This window comes from Lutra lutra, chromosome 11, assembly GCF_902655055.1.
Source record: "Lutra lutra chromosome 11, mLutLut1.2, whole genome shotgun sequence".
In the NCBI taxonomy this organism is placed as follows: Eukaryota; Metazoa; Chordata; class Mammalia; order Carnivora; family Mustelidae; genus Lutra; species Lutra lutra.
In genome coordinates this window covers 51,932,822-51,950,035 of record NC_062288.1, presented here as the reverse complement: position 1 = coordinate 51,950,035, position 17,214 = coordinate 51,932,822, and the positions used below count along the sequence as shown (strand labels likewise).

Below are 17,214 nucleotides of genomic sequence, written 5' to 3'. Positions count from 1 at the left end.
CAAACGCAGAATGACTGTGAAGCCTGGAAAGCCATCAATTTTGACTTCATCGGGGTATTTGAGCTATTGTTTAGGAACACCTTGTATTTATATAGCTGTTAGTAAACAACAATTTGTTGTTTAAGCTACCCAGTTAGTAGTATCCTTTTACGGCAGGCTGAGCAGACAAATACAGATATGAACTTAAAAAAAAGATTTTCTATAGAGTGTTACATAGATCTTTTCTTAATGATAATGTTAAGTGGCATTAGTGCAGGGCTATGGGTGTCTTCAGGGTCTGACACATAATAGATCCTTAACAAATGTCAAGTGAATTAATGAATGAATTTAAAAAAGTTAATTCTGTGTAATATATTTGACAGGGTTTGACTATGGCTAAAAATTCTGAAATGTGAAAATCCCCTCCGTACTGAAGTCCTGCATTACATCACTAATTTAATGAAGAACACTTCTCTGTCAGTTAGCACCACACCTAGATTTATAGCTTTCATTTGCTAGCAATAAGTGCCTGCTTCCTCTGGCTTGACAAACAGCAACATCTGGGGTGCCCCTAGTGCCCCAGACCTCTGTTGTCATGGTTCACCCCTGCTCCTCATAGAAACTTCCATGTCTTATAACTATTTGCCCAAAGGAGACAAGCTACTCATGCAAATCTTTTTTTTTTTTTTAAGATTTATTTATTTGAGAGGGAAACAGAGAAACAGAGAGCGAGCAAGTGTAAGTGGGGACGAGGGGGCAGAGGGAGAGGGAGAGGATCTCAAGCAGACTCCCTGCTGAATGCAGAGCCTGTTTCAGGGCTCAATCCAACAGCCCTGAGATCATGACCTGAGCCAAAAATCAAGAGTCGAACACTCAACCAACTGAGCCACCCAGGCTCCCATCCCTGTAAGTCTTAATCAACCAGATGTTCAGTGTCAAACTAACTGGAGGCTACTATCTGATATTTCCAGAAAAATTGTTATCTTTTAAAAAGTTGACTTAAATTTGGATAAAGTATTACCACACAGTAATGCTATATTTGATCCCAAAAGTGATGATAAACCATGTTTCATTAATCACCTCTACTTCAGAGGTAAATAAATGGAGGCCCAGAAAAATTAAATCATTTGCCCATTCACAGTCACACAGGATCTTGTCACTCAGAGTGTGGTCCATGGATCATCAACACTGACATCCTACGTATGGGGTGTTTGTAAGAGAGCCGAATCTTAGGTCCCATCCAGTTCTACTGAATTAGAATCCATATTTTAGAGTTAGAGAACATTTTCTTAAAAAGATTTTATTTATTTATTTGACAGAGAGAGAGTGAGTGAGAGAGAACATAAGCAGGGGGAGTGTGAAAGGGAGAAGCAGGCTTCCCGCTGAGCAGGGAGCCTGATTCGGGGCTTGATCCCAGGACCCTGGGTAAGGTAATGGCTCAGATAATGGTTCAAGTAATGATTTCAGGGTCATGAAATCAAGCCCCGTGTCAGGCTCTGCACTCAAAAGTGGAGCGTGCTTAAGATTCTCTCTCTCCCTCTCCTTCTGCCCTCCCCCCCTCCACTCATGTGAGCTCTCAACCCTCCGCAAAAAAAAAAAAAAAAAAAAAAAAAAAAAGAGAGAGAGAGAAAGAAAAAACTGAAAGGCTCCGATAAGTCAAATCATTACTAAAAGGGAGATTGCAATGCTGATTTCTCTGACTCCAGGTCTGGACAGAAGAACATATCCCTTAAAATCATAAAACCACTCAGGGTGAGTTCTGCCATTATTTAGGTAGCAATACTTCAAAAACTCTCAAGAGCCCTCTATAACTCTATGTGACTTTTACTTCTTCCTCCCATAAGATAATGCTGAGAGTCATATTTTTGGGCTAAGGACCTATGGTATTCTTCATTGTATTTTTTGGTTGGCTCTACAGCCTTTAACTATGTGCATTCTCCCTTCTCCCATGTGATACAACATGCCAGTTCTTTGAATATATATATTCATAGGATGTTAGATGTTCTGCTGAAATCCTGAGACTTTTGAAATGGAGCTGGGATCGATTTATGATGACAATAGGTGGGTAAACCCACATGCTTTCTCTCTTTTGTTCAACACTGGGAGGAACACATGAATGACAGCCCATTCCCTTGGGATCACTTGTAGGTTATAATGCCCACACCTTAGCTTCTTTAGTCATGGTGAGATGAAAAAGAAATAGTGTGGCTATAGGAAGGACCTTCAGATTCCAAGTAAAACCATGGATATGATGAATGAATACTGTGACCAATATTCCATATGGAAAGAAGGCGTGAACTATTAATGTAGCAGCTGGAAGAGACAGGGGGCATGCCATGTACGTTAATGCTGTACCACAAACCCCCTTCCAGTATGATCAAATGCTTTCTGGCAGCCCTACTGACCTTGCATGTACAATTGCTAAGTCACTCTTCATCTTCAGAAAAGTATCCCTTTGTTGTTTATGTGCCAGTGATAAGAATAAGAACATATTTTTAATAACAACATGCTACATCTTGAGACTCTAAGGATTCTTAAGGTACTAGTGGACTCAAGGATTTGCCAATAATGTATCAATTTTTGTGCATTATGTGGTCAATCAAGGAATCTAAGAGTCCTTATTATTGTCAATCACAGTAATCCACTGGTCAGTCCTATTAAGACTACATTAGAGATACAGCCAAGCAATACCACCTCAGTATTTTTTTTAATCTGACGAACATACTGTGGAAAGGATATTTCATAATATGCTAATCCTTGTAATCACTAGACAGTACAAGTTAGAGCCCTGATCCTACCACGACAGCTTAAAAAAATTACTCTGACCCAGTAGATGTGTGAAATAAGATTCTCTTTAACTCTTCCCACAGTAGTTTGGTTCAAGGGCAGAGGTTTTTCACTGTTCTAGTTTGAATTAAAATGCTGTATAGAGGTTCACAATTTTTACCCCGAATTAATGATGTCTGAGTGCGTGGATTTAATATTTCATAGGAATTAAAATAAAGAGAATGCTCTTGATAAAAGAAATAATTGTGCTTTCTTATGGCTAGGATTATTCTCATTTGGGAAATGAGTGTTGATAATCATATGAGATTGACATTATGGTGAAGTTGTGAGTGCACCATACTGGGGTTAAGAGCTTGAGAATGGGGAAATTTCTACTTCACCACCTAATTGTGTGACTTGAACAAGTTACTCCCCTCTCCGAGCCTCAGTTTCCTTTTCTGCAGAATAGGAAGCCTCAGTTACACCTTTAGTAATAAGACTTTTGGGAATGCTGTAAGGATTAAAAGATGTGAAGTAGGTTATCATTGGAAGCTGCATGTAAAGAATGGCTACTCTCTGATGTGAGACTGAATTAATCCAGTTCTATGAAAACCAGTAGGTAGGCTTTAAAGTGTTCTCTGGCCCTGCTGAGGCCAGAACATCTCACCTAATAGATCATCCCCTCATTAAGTCAACCTCCTGGATCAAAGTTAAGCATTATAATTTTACTTAGATGTTTAGAGTATAGCCCTCTATAGCTTAGCTATAACTTTTTATTAATTCACTCCATTTAGTACTGAAGATACTGAGTATCACAAACAGAAAGTTAATAGAAAAATATAGGCCTGGACTTCAGACTCCAAAGTCTGTATTCTTTGTGCTATATAGCACAACACACAATTGGTCATGAACAAAAGAGAAGTCATCATACTCTGCTTCATGCATCGAATGGGGTAAATAAATCAGTTACCTTGAATCTAGCAGCTCAGATATAAGTGAGCAAGGACCAGCTAGAGATAACTGAGGACACAATATAATAGTGTTTACTAAAGAAGCAGCTAAAATGTACATGAAGAACTTCTGGGAAATGTAACACAAATGTCACTGCATTTGCAATATACTTGAAAATGGGCAGGTGTTAGAGTACTGTATCTAATTTTCAGCTGCACAATTTATATAGGAAACGATGTCCAAATAATGTTCCTAGGGACTGGGAACCCCCAAAATGCTGCTAAGATCTGGAGCTACCCAGATGTCTCACAGCCACAGCTTGGGTAATTGCGCCCTCACTTTCAAGCTCCACCATACCTACCAGATCAGATCTTAAAAGAGATTTCAGGATCTCAAGGTGTGACTGTAAATCTACCACACCTCAATACAGGAGTCAAAAAGGAGGCCAGAAATTCTATGTGTTCTGGATAGAGCAACCCTACCGCACAAGATGGTCACATCTTCACAGGCAGGAGTGAAGATGGGGACCCAGAGTCTTGACAAACCTACTCTGGTGCCCCTATTATTCCTCCTTAAGTTAGTCACCACAAGAAGCCAGGACTCCCAGGTCATCCCTCACTCATCAGTGCTAAGCTCCAAAAGGTAACACTTCCCATTAACTACCATTTCTATCCCCAGATTCCATACCATCTTCCTTCCTTGCTTTCTTTTCTGCATAACATTCATCATTTCACACATTTATTTGAACTAATTCATATTTATCTGTCTTCCCTACAAGAATATAAGTTCCACCAGGATAGAATTTTTCTTCTACTTTACTCATTACTATACTTACAGTTCCTGGCTTATAATAATCTTTATTATGTAAACAAGTGAATAAATGAGTGAGGTAGCTTCCAGTTGAAGTTGAGGTAGCTTCCAGAAGCTGTAAGTATATTAAGTCTAAAGCCAATTAGTATTGGGTATTTGGCTTCTTTCATACTTGCTTTTAATAAAATAGTTAGCTGACCCTGAATAGTACACTCACTAGCTCTCTAAATGAAGAAATGATGCCTCTGTCAAAGAAAGCTGAGAAAGGAAGACTGTCTTGTACAAATATCCTATTAGAAAAATGACTTTGGATCTTGTTCAATGAAAAGACCAGATATTTTGCCTTCAGTCCATATCACCATGGACTCCCAGGTCTCTCTCACTGAAGGTCATGAATATAAAAGAAGGAAGATTAACACAAAGTGAAGTATAATAAGGGATATGACTGAGAACTGAAAAGAAAATAAGAAATTTAAAAGAAGAATATGCAGCTAGGGTTGCTCCACACTTAGCACATAGGAGTCTTTGAATACCTATTTATTAATAATTGAATGTATAATGTTGAAATGTCTAAAGGAGAGGCAATAGGTTAAAGGGAAAAAAGAGTAATCTCTTTAGCAGCAAAGACTTTCACTAAGTTCAGGCCTTGTTTTTTATTTCTTTGAATGGGAACACTTCAAAATGGTACAGGATCATTTTAAAGGATATCTACATGTGTCCACAGTAAATGCTAATTAGAGACCATATGCACCATATTATTTAGAATATGGTAACAAAATAAATTAACCAAATAATTTTGGACACATGTCATTCTCAAAGACAATAGTCTTTTAATAGTCTTCATTAAAAAATTTAAAAATATGATTAATGTATGCTTTGTTGCTAAGATAAGTCATTGTTTAATCTTTCAAATCCTTAATTTTACTTGTTATTTTAGATCTTAAAATAAGACCTTGTATAGTAATAATGATGCTGCTAGCCTAGGAGTCAGGAGCTATAGGTTCTACCCAGGAGTTTTGAATGATTAAGTCTGAGGAAATCTGCCATGAACTGCTTGTTATGGCTCAACCATTCAGTAAACAAGATAAACTATATAAAATATAAACTATATTTTAGTTTATTTCAGTTTTGGATTTTGAAAGAAAATGATATAATATGAAAATTTAGAAGTTACACTTTACTAAACTTTCTCTGTCAAAATACTTAAGACAAATCCAATAATGTACCAATATTCTGTATTAGATATTAGCTTATTATAGGGATGAATATCTGCATCAGGAAGTATCCAGGGTAGAAATATGACAAATGAAAATATTAATGCAGTTTTTTCGCATCAAAGTGAAAAGGTGAGATGGGACAGGATTTAACTACATTCCAAGCTGCACAACTTAGAAGATGATCAAAGATTCCTTTTTTCTAAGTAATTTCATTTCCTTTCTAAATGTTCATCTAAACTCAGGCCTTATGTTTTCTTGATGGCTGGAAGTGGAAACCAGTAGATGATTGTATATTCAAATTCATTCAGGTACTTTTTAATTTCTTGGTACTTTTTAATTTTTTTGTTTCATTGAACTATAAATTTCTGGAATTCAAAGCTTAATGTTCATCAAATCCATTTACCTTTAGCAACAGGAGAGTTTAAGTTTCAAGTTTCTTTAGAGAAATCGAATTATAAACCAGAGAAAAATTACAGAACAAGAAATTCCAGAAATGGATATAATTTCTTCTTCTATGCAACTGAAAGAATTGCCATTAGTTTTTGTTTGTTTTTTTGTTTTGTTTTGTTTTTTTACTGTTATTGGGGAAGACCCAATGTAGTGTAATGGGTAAAATAATACAATGATAAAAATGTAGTAGAAAATAGCAGGCAACTTTCTTTTGGTTGACAGTGTTGCTCATATAGTTTTTATAGGTGTTGTGGTCCTGAGAATGTAAAAAACACATGTGTAAAGCTTTGATGATGGCATTTTTAAGATATCTCATGTTGACAACAGAAGAATTTTAATAGCTGTCTTATATTCATGTGTACTTGAAATAAGAAAATGAAAATGGAATTTCAAAATGTATCCTTTTCATAAAATCAAAGAAACAGAAATTTAATCACAAATGAAATACTACAGGTGAGTGATTTAAGAAGGAAGATAAGGTTTTCATTTTTTTTTTTAAAGATTTTATTTATTTATTTGACAGAGAGATCACAAGTAGGCAGAGAGAGAGAGAGAGAGAGAGGAGGAAGCAGGCTCTCTGCCGAGCAGAGAGCCCGATGCGGGACTCGATCCCAGGACCCTGAGATCATGACCTGAGCCAAAGGCAGAGGCTTAACCCACTGAGCCACCCAGGCACCCAAGGTTTTCATTTCTAATTGTCCTCTTCCCTGCAATGAACATTAGACATTTAAAGATTATATACAATTTTACATTTTGTAGTAAACATAGAGTTATGTATATATGTTTATATCTGTGGGGCGTGTCATCTATTTCCTTACAATTATTATTGAGTATATACCATTAGCATAATCTATGCAATACTGGAAAATTCCTTTGTTATTTAGAAGGAATTTCCTAGCTTGCATAATATTTTGTACTGTAATTTCCTTAGCTGGGGCAACATTATCTTTTTGTGGAATCAACAATATGAAACAAAATTCTGAAACAATTCCATTAGGGCAGCTTCTTATGAGTTTTACTTTTTCCAGGTGCTATGCGGTGTTCCTGCTAGTATCATTTGCATCCAGTTTAAAACTAATGAAAATCCACATAGGAGAAGGAGAGATGGGGAAAAGACAGATCCTGAATCTTAGTCGATCCTCACTATTTTGGAGGGAAGAGGGCTGCGATGCATCTCTGATAGCAGGAGTGGAGAAATGAAGCACTGATTGGCAAACCAGGTTTGAGCTGAGCATTAATACAAAGAAAATCAACATTATCCTGATTAGTACATGTAAGAAACACATGCCACCCCCACCTCCTTCTGCAGATGTAACAACAGGCATTGCGTCTGCTTAGGATAACTGGGTGGGAATAGCACAGAATGCATATATACTTATGATAAAAGGAAGGGGTTCCTGACTCAATACCGAAACTTCGGAACGTACATATTTTGGCATAAAGAGTAGGTTTTGTTGTTGCTGTTGCTTTAGGGAAATAAGATTCCTTACTAATCAGCAATACCTTAGTGTGATTATTAAAAATATGGTGTGTTATTATGGCCTAAACAATTAATGCCTGGATATGCACCTCCCCCTACCCTGCACATATCCCTTCCCACAAACTCATATAAATATGTTCATCTTGAAAATTTATTTAGCTTATGACTACTTAAATAGTCCCCACAATGCCCTTCTTTCTTTCTGTTCTGGAAGCCCCCTCCTCTGTGTTCCCATAGCACATGTGTCCAAATCAGCACAATGAATACGCTATAAGCAACTGAGAAAAGTGGTCTCATTAGTCTTTGCATTCCCACACCTTATCTAATGACTGGCAAAAAGTCATCTTTTTCCAGCTCTTCACTCTTCATATGATGGCATATGTTACGCCTTCTAAATACTGATTATGCTTCAGAGAAGACCACTCTGAATAGCAGGAGAAGAATGTATTAATCAAGTATTTCTGTTACCCTGAAGTTAACTGTATGTCTATAGATTTGGTCATAAAATTAATCATTTCCTGATATTATAATACAAAAGAGAAAGTCAGAGAGGTCCTTTAAAGACTTGCCATTAGAACGTTTTTTTTTTTTAACTGTTATTGGGGAAGACCCAATATAGTGTAATGGGTAAAATAATACAAAGATACAAATGTAGTAGAAAATAGCAGGCAGCTCTCTTTTGAGTGTATGCATATAAAATATTTATATATAAGTAAATTTTATATATCAGAGGACAGAGCTTACATTTTTAATATGACAGAATGAAAGAAAGCTTGAGACATTTCATCCAAACCTGCCTCCTGTATAGTAAGTATAGTTAATACATAATACATAATACATAACTGAAATGTCTGCTGAAAACCTCAGGGCAACTGAAATGAGCCTTAAATTACCTCGCCATAACCACCTAGTCCTTCTCCCCATCTCCCCCTTTCCAAATCACAAAAATGACATCTCTAACCTCCACAATGTGTCAGATATAGCAATAATCAAATAGAATATAGGCAGAATAAAAGTTTGTAATAAAAAGCCAGTTTCGTGTTCACAGATTGACTGAGCTGCTGCTGGAGAAGGTGCCTTGACTAAACCTCATACAGCCTCATTTTTTGGCACATCTTTGACCAGTCAGGCGGTCCCAGATTCTGCCCATACTCGGCAATTCCTCATTCCTCCTAGGGAATTGTTCTGCCTCTTCTACAGCTCCTCCTCCACCAATTAAGGGGTCTGACACTGCCCACTGACCACGTTTATTTTTCTGCCTTTTGGCACCAGGAGCTTGTCTTTTGTAGGATATAAGTGGAATTCTCTGCTGTCTGCAGGGCTTTCCCCAGGGAACAGAGCATGAAACCCAAACTTATATATAAAATCATATCCTGTTTGCAAACATCATATTCCCTTTGCTTCTCACTAATCTGGTCCTGTAAACCCCAGCACAGCTGGAGAGCCCATTCCTCATCTAAACAAATGCCATAAGCTCCTTTATACTTTTACAACCATGTCAAAAAATAATATTGCCTGCCAATAGTGATGTGATTGGAGTTGCCTCCTCCGAGCCATAAAAGAAGTGCAGAGTCTGTTATCAATTTCTCTAAGTGTATCAAGGGAATTATGGGTCGATTCAGTTCCAAGTTATAAATGACAACTCAAAAGCCGCAGAAGCGTTTGAAGCTGGGAGCTGATGACGACATTATCATAAAAGCCTGCTCGTCCTTGCTTTTGTGGGGGTTTTTTTGTGGCCTATCAAGTGAAGAGGGAAAAGTAAAGCTGAGAAATGATTTCAAGATTTCTTCACACAGCAGCAGGTCAGATGGCCAGAAAAATGATCACTATTTTTAGTGATAGACCCTTAGGAATGAGTACTAAAGTGGTCCTGCACTGGCTTTTATGTCCAGAGTCCCTTAATTATCTATTTCATTAGATGATGACTAAGTCCTGGGATTTGGTAAAATGCTCTCTGCAACTGATGCATTTTCTTGTACTGCAATCACACACTAATGAGAAGTGAGTCATACCATAGTAACTACCAAAATGAGAACCAAACACAAAGGAATTAGAAACGCTTGCAAATGTTGCTCAAAATGCAATTCTGGAAAACGTACTTTAAAGTTAAATACCATTTGCCCATTGAGCAACTTAACCAACTACTGGCAAATTATCACAGGCAAAGAGTACACTTATCATGATGAGCACTGGATAATGTTTAGAATTGCTGAATTGCTATATTTTACACCAAAAACTAATATAACAGTATATGTTAACTATACTGTAATTTAAAAATTTTTTTAATTATCACATGGAATTTTAGGAGAAAATTTAGTAAGTAGGGATTTTCTAATTTTACAATGTCCCCGGTAGTCTTCCCAAAAGCCAGTGAATCCATCAGCTTTCAGTAGGTATATAATTAAGCCATCCAGTAGCATGGTATAAATTCTAGGGACTAGAGTTTACTTATTGGGGAGCACTAAGTATTTTGGAATTTAAGCCAATCATGTGAACTGGAAGAGTGCCTTAGCACAAGAGCAATTTTGGTGTTTTCCAAGTTCACTGAAGTGCCTCATGTTGTGAAGCTGGACCACTCTCACTTCATACTGGCTCTCTTTGTATACTTAATACATCTAGGACTGTCCCCAAAGTAAAAATTTAGACGGTACAAATCTAGAGGATGCAGAGTTTCTCTGAGGACTTATATTAAACCCAAGATCTGAGGGGCTAAAAGGTTTCTGAATACCTAAGAACACAACTTGGTTTCTGGAAAGAAAAAAAAAGGTCAAATCAAACTCGTTCTCTAGGGTACCAACACCGACAAGCTTATGCATGCACATGCACGCATCACACATGTTCACACTCACTTGGACCTACATAAAACCACCAGAAGACCTTCAGAAGACTAAGAGGTCAATCTGATAAACAGAAGTGCCTCTCTCCAGCACTCTCCAGAATTGAAGTCCAACCAATCCAGTCTTCCACCTTCTGCCTCTGCTTGCTGTAGCTAGATTTAGATACTACCATTGCTGCCACGAAGGTTAAAGTCAGTGTTTGGGGACATTAGCAAGGACTTAATTTATGATACTGACTATGCTTTGTGTTGGACATACAGGGACAAAAGCAGTACTCACTCTTCATTCCTTGGGCACTTCAAAGAGTTCACTAGAGCAGTTCCAGCTGAAGAATAAGAAGTTACCTTGGTACAGGTTTAGAGCAGTTGAGTAACAGTACTTTGTGTTCAAAGACAATGTAGTACAGGTGCAATCCAAGTCAGACTTGGGAGATGGATCCTAAGGAGTTGTCCTCATTTCAGCTCTGGGTCATGAATTAAGTGTAAAGGAGTGGGAGTTTGATGACCATCACTCATTTAAGAGCCATATCATGTCACCATCATGTATCCTCTAATTAGTTATTAGCTTTGTTTCATTCGCAGGTAATCAGCCACTCTCTTAAAATGAGCACTTGGGATTTTAGAAAATAAGCACAAAAACCAGTGAAACCTATTTTAAAAGTGAGTTTATCCTCTGCTTTCACAAATGATTTTTCAAGTTCCTGGCTTCACAGTGGGTTTGCTAAAAATAAGGAAGGGTTTATGTAGGATGATGATTGTCTTGTGCTCAGGGTCAAAAAGTGAAGCTCACTGTTGAACTGCCACAAAACGGACCATGCTATACCAGCCACATTGTTGCACTGCTAGGCTCTAGGGACTGTGGCCAGCCTGTTGAATATGAAAACCATGGAAGGACCTAAAGAACTCTTTTTTAGAACACCTACACATGGACATGCACATCAACTTCACACTTTTTAGCATTTTATCCTTTCCTGTGACTTCAGGAAAATGACATTAGTTCTCTGAGCCTTTAGTTTCTCATCTGCAAATTAGTATTAATAGTAAGAACTATTTTACAAAGCTCTTATGAACCTCAGTTGTATGTTAGCGAACTGTAAAATCCAAGCAGATATTGGTTGTTGTAGTTGCCATTCTTATTTCTAGAAAGGGCAGAATCATAGGTGAAGGACTAGAAAGATAATCCTTGTGAAGTCTAGAATCACTAAAATGATACAATTAACTTAAAATATGTGGGATTTCCCTGTATAAAATTTAGTTATAGCAAAATATTGCCTAAAATATGACATACACAGTTCTTTCCCTTAAATGTCCAAGAAGCCTAATTGATTTAAATTCCTCAGTGCTTGAAACCTGATCTAGAATTATGCGGTCCTAACATGACTTAACACTTAGTCCTACAGGATGACTTTGTTACTGCTAAGGGTTAACTTTAAACAGATTGCAGGTTAAAGGATGTGTTCTAATTATCCACAAAAATGTAGACATTTTTCTTCACATGTCATTGGATTCAAACAAATTTGTCTTTGAAATGTGGTATAAATATCCTGGGCCAAAAAAAGGCTTTGTTAATTACTCAAGACAAAAACGGCCCTAGGGGGTTCACAAACAAAATGTGCTACAATGCAAAGCACTTTGTGAAGGTAATGCTATTTTCATCAGGAATATAATGTACTTGCATATTCAGTGTGACTCTATTGAGAACAGAATTCTACTGCAAAACTGCTAAACCTTCTTGTGTTTCCCCAGCTACATAAGTCTAGCAAAGCTAGCTTTATGGCATGTGACCTGTGCAGTCACACAGAACCCTAGAATTAGAAGGGCCCAATAGTTGGACTAATTCACTGTGTCGCCATCTTGGAATTCTTAATAAATTTTGAGCATGGAGATCTGCATTTTTACTGGGAATTGAGCCCTACAAATTACTTAGCCAATCCTGAAGCCTAGGATAACTTTTATTGACACACAGTCTGAATAGATAAATCAAAAGAGATATTTTTGGCCATTTAAAACAGTAAACAAACTCATACTTACCCCAAGTCCACCACAAGGTAATGAGGAAAAAAACTTTTGAGAGGCATCACCTATACATTAAGAAGACATGTAAAAAATAAATCAATAGGGAATATAATTGTAATTTAAAAATTTTTAGTTTATTAACACATAATATCATGTCACATAATATTTATCACTTGATTTAGAAGAAAATCAATCAAATTTTATATAGGTACAAACTTTAAGCAAATGAATTATTACTATACATACAGTCTATTGCCCCACACGAACAAACATATACCTATGAAATTTGAATCTCAAAAAAATTTTAGCTGCCCTACACATCATTTAATATATCACAACATCTTATATATATATATATATATATATATATATATTTTTTTTTTTTTTTTTTTTTTTTACTTAAAATAACTCAGCCGGTCTCTCAGGATATCCCTCTAAAGTGATGTTTTGAGCTATAAGTTTTTGAAAAACACTGTCATTTTTAAAATGTTTTAAATATTAAAACATCTACTCAAATACACAGATTCTCAATTTCTACTTCAGATATAATTAAGACAAAGTATACTATAAGCCTCTTCAAAGTCCACATTTTTTAAACAAGTCAGGAAACACTATAATAAGGATAGTCTTTTGGGAAATCTATATAATGTAAATAGAAATACATCTTCTTTAAAATGTATACCAAGGTCTTGCTTGTGACTTTCTCTTAGAATTGGCATTTCATGGAATTTTTAATCATTCTGTTTACCTACATTTTCATTTTCTACGTATCTACATTTAATAGAGTAAACAAGAATATTCACTCCTAAACCTCCCTGCAAAGTAATTAAAGGAATAGGCAATGATAATTTCTACCCCAAATCATTTGTTGTACTGATGATCAACAAAATGAGAAATAATGAAAATTGAAAATAGGTTTGTGGCAGACTTCACATGACATGTCAGCAAAAGTCTAACTAGATTTTGTTGTCAAAGAAGAACATTTTTTTAAACATTTTTTTGTAAGCAATAAATTGTTTGTGTTGATTTTTCAAATGTAATTGCTAATGGATGGGAAATGATAAAGAAAAATTAAAGTGCAAATGAAAAAATAAGACATCTCATTATATATAAAGCTAGGAAAAAAAGAAAAAAATGAGAAATCAACAAAAAAAAATAAGGAAACCATGGAAAAATTTTACAACTAGAATAATGACATCAATAAAAAATACATTTAAAAAATTTATAGATAGCCTGGAGAAGGGCAAAATTTCCTTAAGTGGTTGTTGCTCATAACAATAGTTCTGTATTCCTGAATATTCTGCAAGGATGTATTAGTCACATGTGAAATTAAAATATATAATACTGTATATTTTAACCTTTGAACTCTGCATTCTACAGCCAGTGAAAAGGGATAAAGGTGATACTGCAATGTAATAAATTTAAAGTATTTTTAAAAAATCATTAAACTCTAAGAGAATAAAATAAATAATAAGCTGCTTAAGAATTTTTACTTAGTAATGTTTACAATACTATAAAACAGCCAAATAATCAATAATTTAAATTTAGTAATGTGTAAAAAAAGTTTTAATTCACTGAATTGACTGGATTTATTTTTTTAATAATGGTACATTGCCTTATCCATGGACTCAGATCTAGCTAGCTACAAGATAATGTTAACTGAAACAGTTATCCTGAATAACAGGAATATTAATGCAAAGGAAAACCCTGCACCAGAAATGATTGGAGAAAATGTTTTTAAAGTGTCACCTTACAGGGCCTAGAGTATTTAAAGAGATAAATGGTGCCCATTTTCAAATCTACTCATTTTATAAGCTATAGATATCTTTCAAGATACAAAGACTGATAGGTCTGGTTATAATGAACTTTTATTTAAATCCTTCCTCCCTAACTCCAGAATGTAACTATCAAAAACAGTAAAATCATTTTAACTCAGAAAATCACACAACTACATGCACAGTGACAGATACCAACCCCTCTCCCTCTGTGTTGGGAAGGACTAGGGGAGAAAGAAGGATATATGGGAGTGAAAGAAAGGGTTAAGGAGAGGGAAAATATCTCAGTGATTATAAATTTCTACATATTTGTACATAGCAACTTTAAACTGGTCTTTTAGATATAAGTACAAAGCCACAAAAATTCAAATTTCATAAAAAAGAAAAGATAAAAAAATAAAATTAAATAACAACAAATTTCATAAGGAACAAAAAAAGGAGGAAAAGTTGAACTTTTAAAAGAATGAGATTTTTAAAAAATGAGATTATTCACTTAGAATTTGAATTAGGGAAAACAGCTAAGTTTCTGGATTCACATGAGAAACTGAAGTAGTTCAGAGGTATTATCAAAGTTGAATTTAGGGGCACCTCTGTGCCTCAGTTATTTAAGCATCTGCCTTTAGTTTGGGTCATGATCCTATGGTCCTGGGATGGAGCCTTGCTCAGGCTTCCTACTCAATGGGAAGCCTGCATCTTCCCCTTCCTCTGCCCCTCTCCCCAGCTCCTGTGTGCACGTGCATGCGCGCTTTCCCTCTCTCTCAAATAAATGAAATCTTCCCCCCAAAAGTTGAATTTAGTGCTTAAAATAAGGATGTAACAGTGCAACATCCCTATTCATCTTTACTCATGTAGCCTGCACACAATATTGAAATTGCTGCACCGATCCCTGAGAGGTACCTATGGAACTCTTCATGTGTATCTAAAGCTAACTTAAATCACCAACTGTACAAATATTATCCACATTAAATACTAAAAACTAATGACATATATGGCCAATTTATTTAAATTAAAACTGTAAAAACTACCAAGATATGGAAGCAGCCCATGTGTCCATCAACTAATGAATGGATAAAGATGTGGTATATATAAAGAATGAAATATTACGTAGCCATAAAAAAGAATGGAATCTTGTTATTTACAACTACATGGATGGAGCTAGAGAGTATAATGCTAAGTGAAATAAGTCAGTGATAGAAAAACAAATACCATATGATTTCATTCACATGTGGAATTTGAGAAAACGCCTGTGTGGCTCAGTCATTTAATCGTTGGACTCTTGATTTTGGCTCAGGTCATGATCTCAGGGTCCTGGGACTGAACTCTGAGTCAAGTTCCACTCTGGGCATGGAGCCTGACTAACTAAGATTCTCTCTCTCCCTCTCCGTCGGCCCCTCCCCTGCTCACTGGCTCTCAAGTACATACTTTCTCTCTCTCTCCCCCTCACTCTCGCTCTCAAAAACAAAAAACAAAACAAAACAAAAAAACAAGCAAAGATAAATAGAAACACACAGAGAGAGACAAAACAGACTCTTAATTACAGAAAACAAACTGATGGTTACCAGAGAAAGGGAGGGAGTGGATTAAATAGGTGATGGAGATTAAGGACTGCACTTGCTGTGCTAAGCACCTGGTGTTGTACAGACTGCTGAATCAATCACCATATCATACACCTGAAACTAATATTAACACTGTATGATAACTAACTAGAATTAAAACAGAAACTTAAAAAAATGGGGATGGGTATAGTCCAATAAAACTTCATCAATGGACAGTGACAAAAAAATCCTGTTAAAAACTCAACAATTGATACTTGGTGTTTTCATGGCAAACATACATGAAAAAGACCTTTGTCCAGGTTCTAATTATATACTGGAATTCACTTTTAAATCATCACATTTTAAAATGATATATTTGTTGACTATTTTGAGAAAAGGAGTTTTGTTCAAAAGTGTCAAATTTCATTAAAAATTTGTATCGCCATGTTTCCTAAGTATAACAGTTTGGACTTGAAGTTTATTTCTTCATTTCTTCTATAGATATGTCCTTTCTCTCAAACACCTATGTGTAAGTTTATCCCAATTAAACCCCAAGTACCTACACCTATACCTAGGTTGATTTATCATTTGAGACCATAGTTAGAATAAAAAATTAGGAAGATTTTTTACTATGTTAAAAAATTATCAAAATGGACATAGCTTCTTTTCTTTAACTATACGAGTATTTTTACCTTTTAAAACCATGAAAGTTAACGTTCAATTTACTTGATTTTTGTAGTAAACTAGATGGGATTATTAATTCATGTTAAAGTAAGGACAGTTATTAAACAGTATCCAGAGCAAAAGAAGTACTTTATGTAAAAGATTTGCATGTTCAAAGGCTGATTCCTTCAAAAGAAATTGGAAAAAAAAACATAGATTATTTATGTTTGGACCGACTTGCCTATACATTAACATATAACTTTAATTCTACTATACAAATTACTTCTCATGATCAAATTTTAACATGTTTTCTAAAAATTCAGTATTCTTTAGTTTCCATTTCTGTCAATTCCTCTCCAAGCTACCACTACCCACCCTACATGCATGCATATGCTCACATACACTCACCCATATGCCTTTACTTCATCAATTTAGGGATGCCTGTCACTTGTTTTAAGAAGGCAGAATTGAAGCATTATAATGGTTAACTTTTAATTTCACTTTATAACTGCTTTACAAGATGCCTGCCTACACATCATATACTTCCTTTTGTGTTTTTGTTTTTTTTTTTTAAGATTATTTATTTATTTATTTGAGAGAGACAGAGTGCGCGCATGTGCACATAAGCACTCAAAGTCGGGAAGGGGCAGAGAGAGACGGAGAGAATCTCAAGCAGACTCCATGCTGAGTGAGAAACCCGAAATGGGGGCTTGATCATGACCTGAGATGAAACCAA

At 35.7% G+C, this 17,214-nt stretch overlaps 1 protein-coding gene across 2 annotated transcripts in view; it reads right to left on the bottom strand.

Moving 5' to 3' along the window:
• HDAC9 (histone deacetylase 9) overlaps positions 1-17,214 on the bottom strand; it is a 938,635-nt gene that overhangs the window by 252,132 nt on the left and 669,289 nt on the right. For both annotated transcript variants that reach the window (XM_047696020.1, XM_047696021.1), the window contains exon 17: positions 12,521-12,570. In XM_047696020.1, the coding sequence (XP_047551976.1) occupies positions 12,521-12,570 (50 nt within the window). The remainder of the gene's footprint in view (positions 1-12,520; positions 12,571-17,214) is intronic.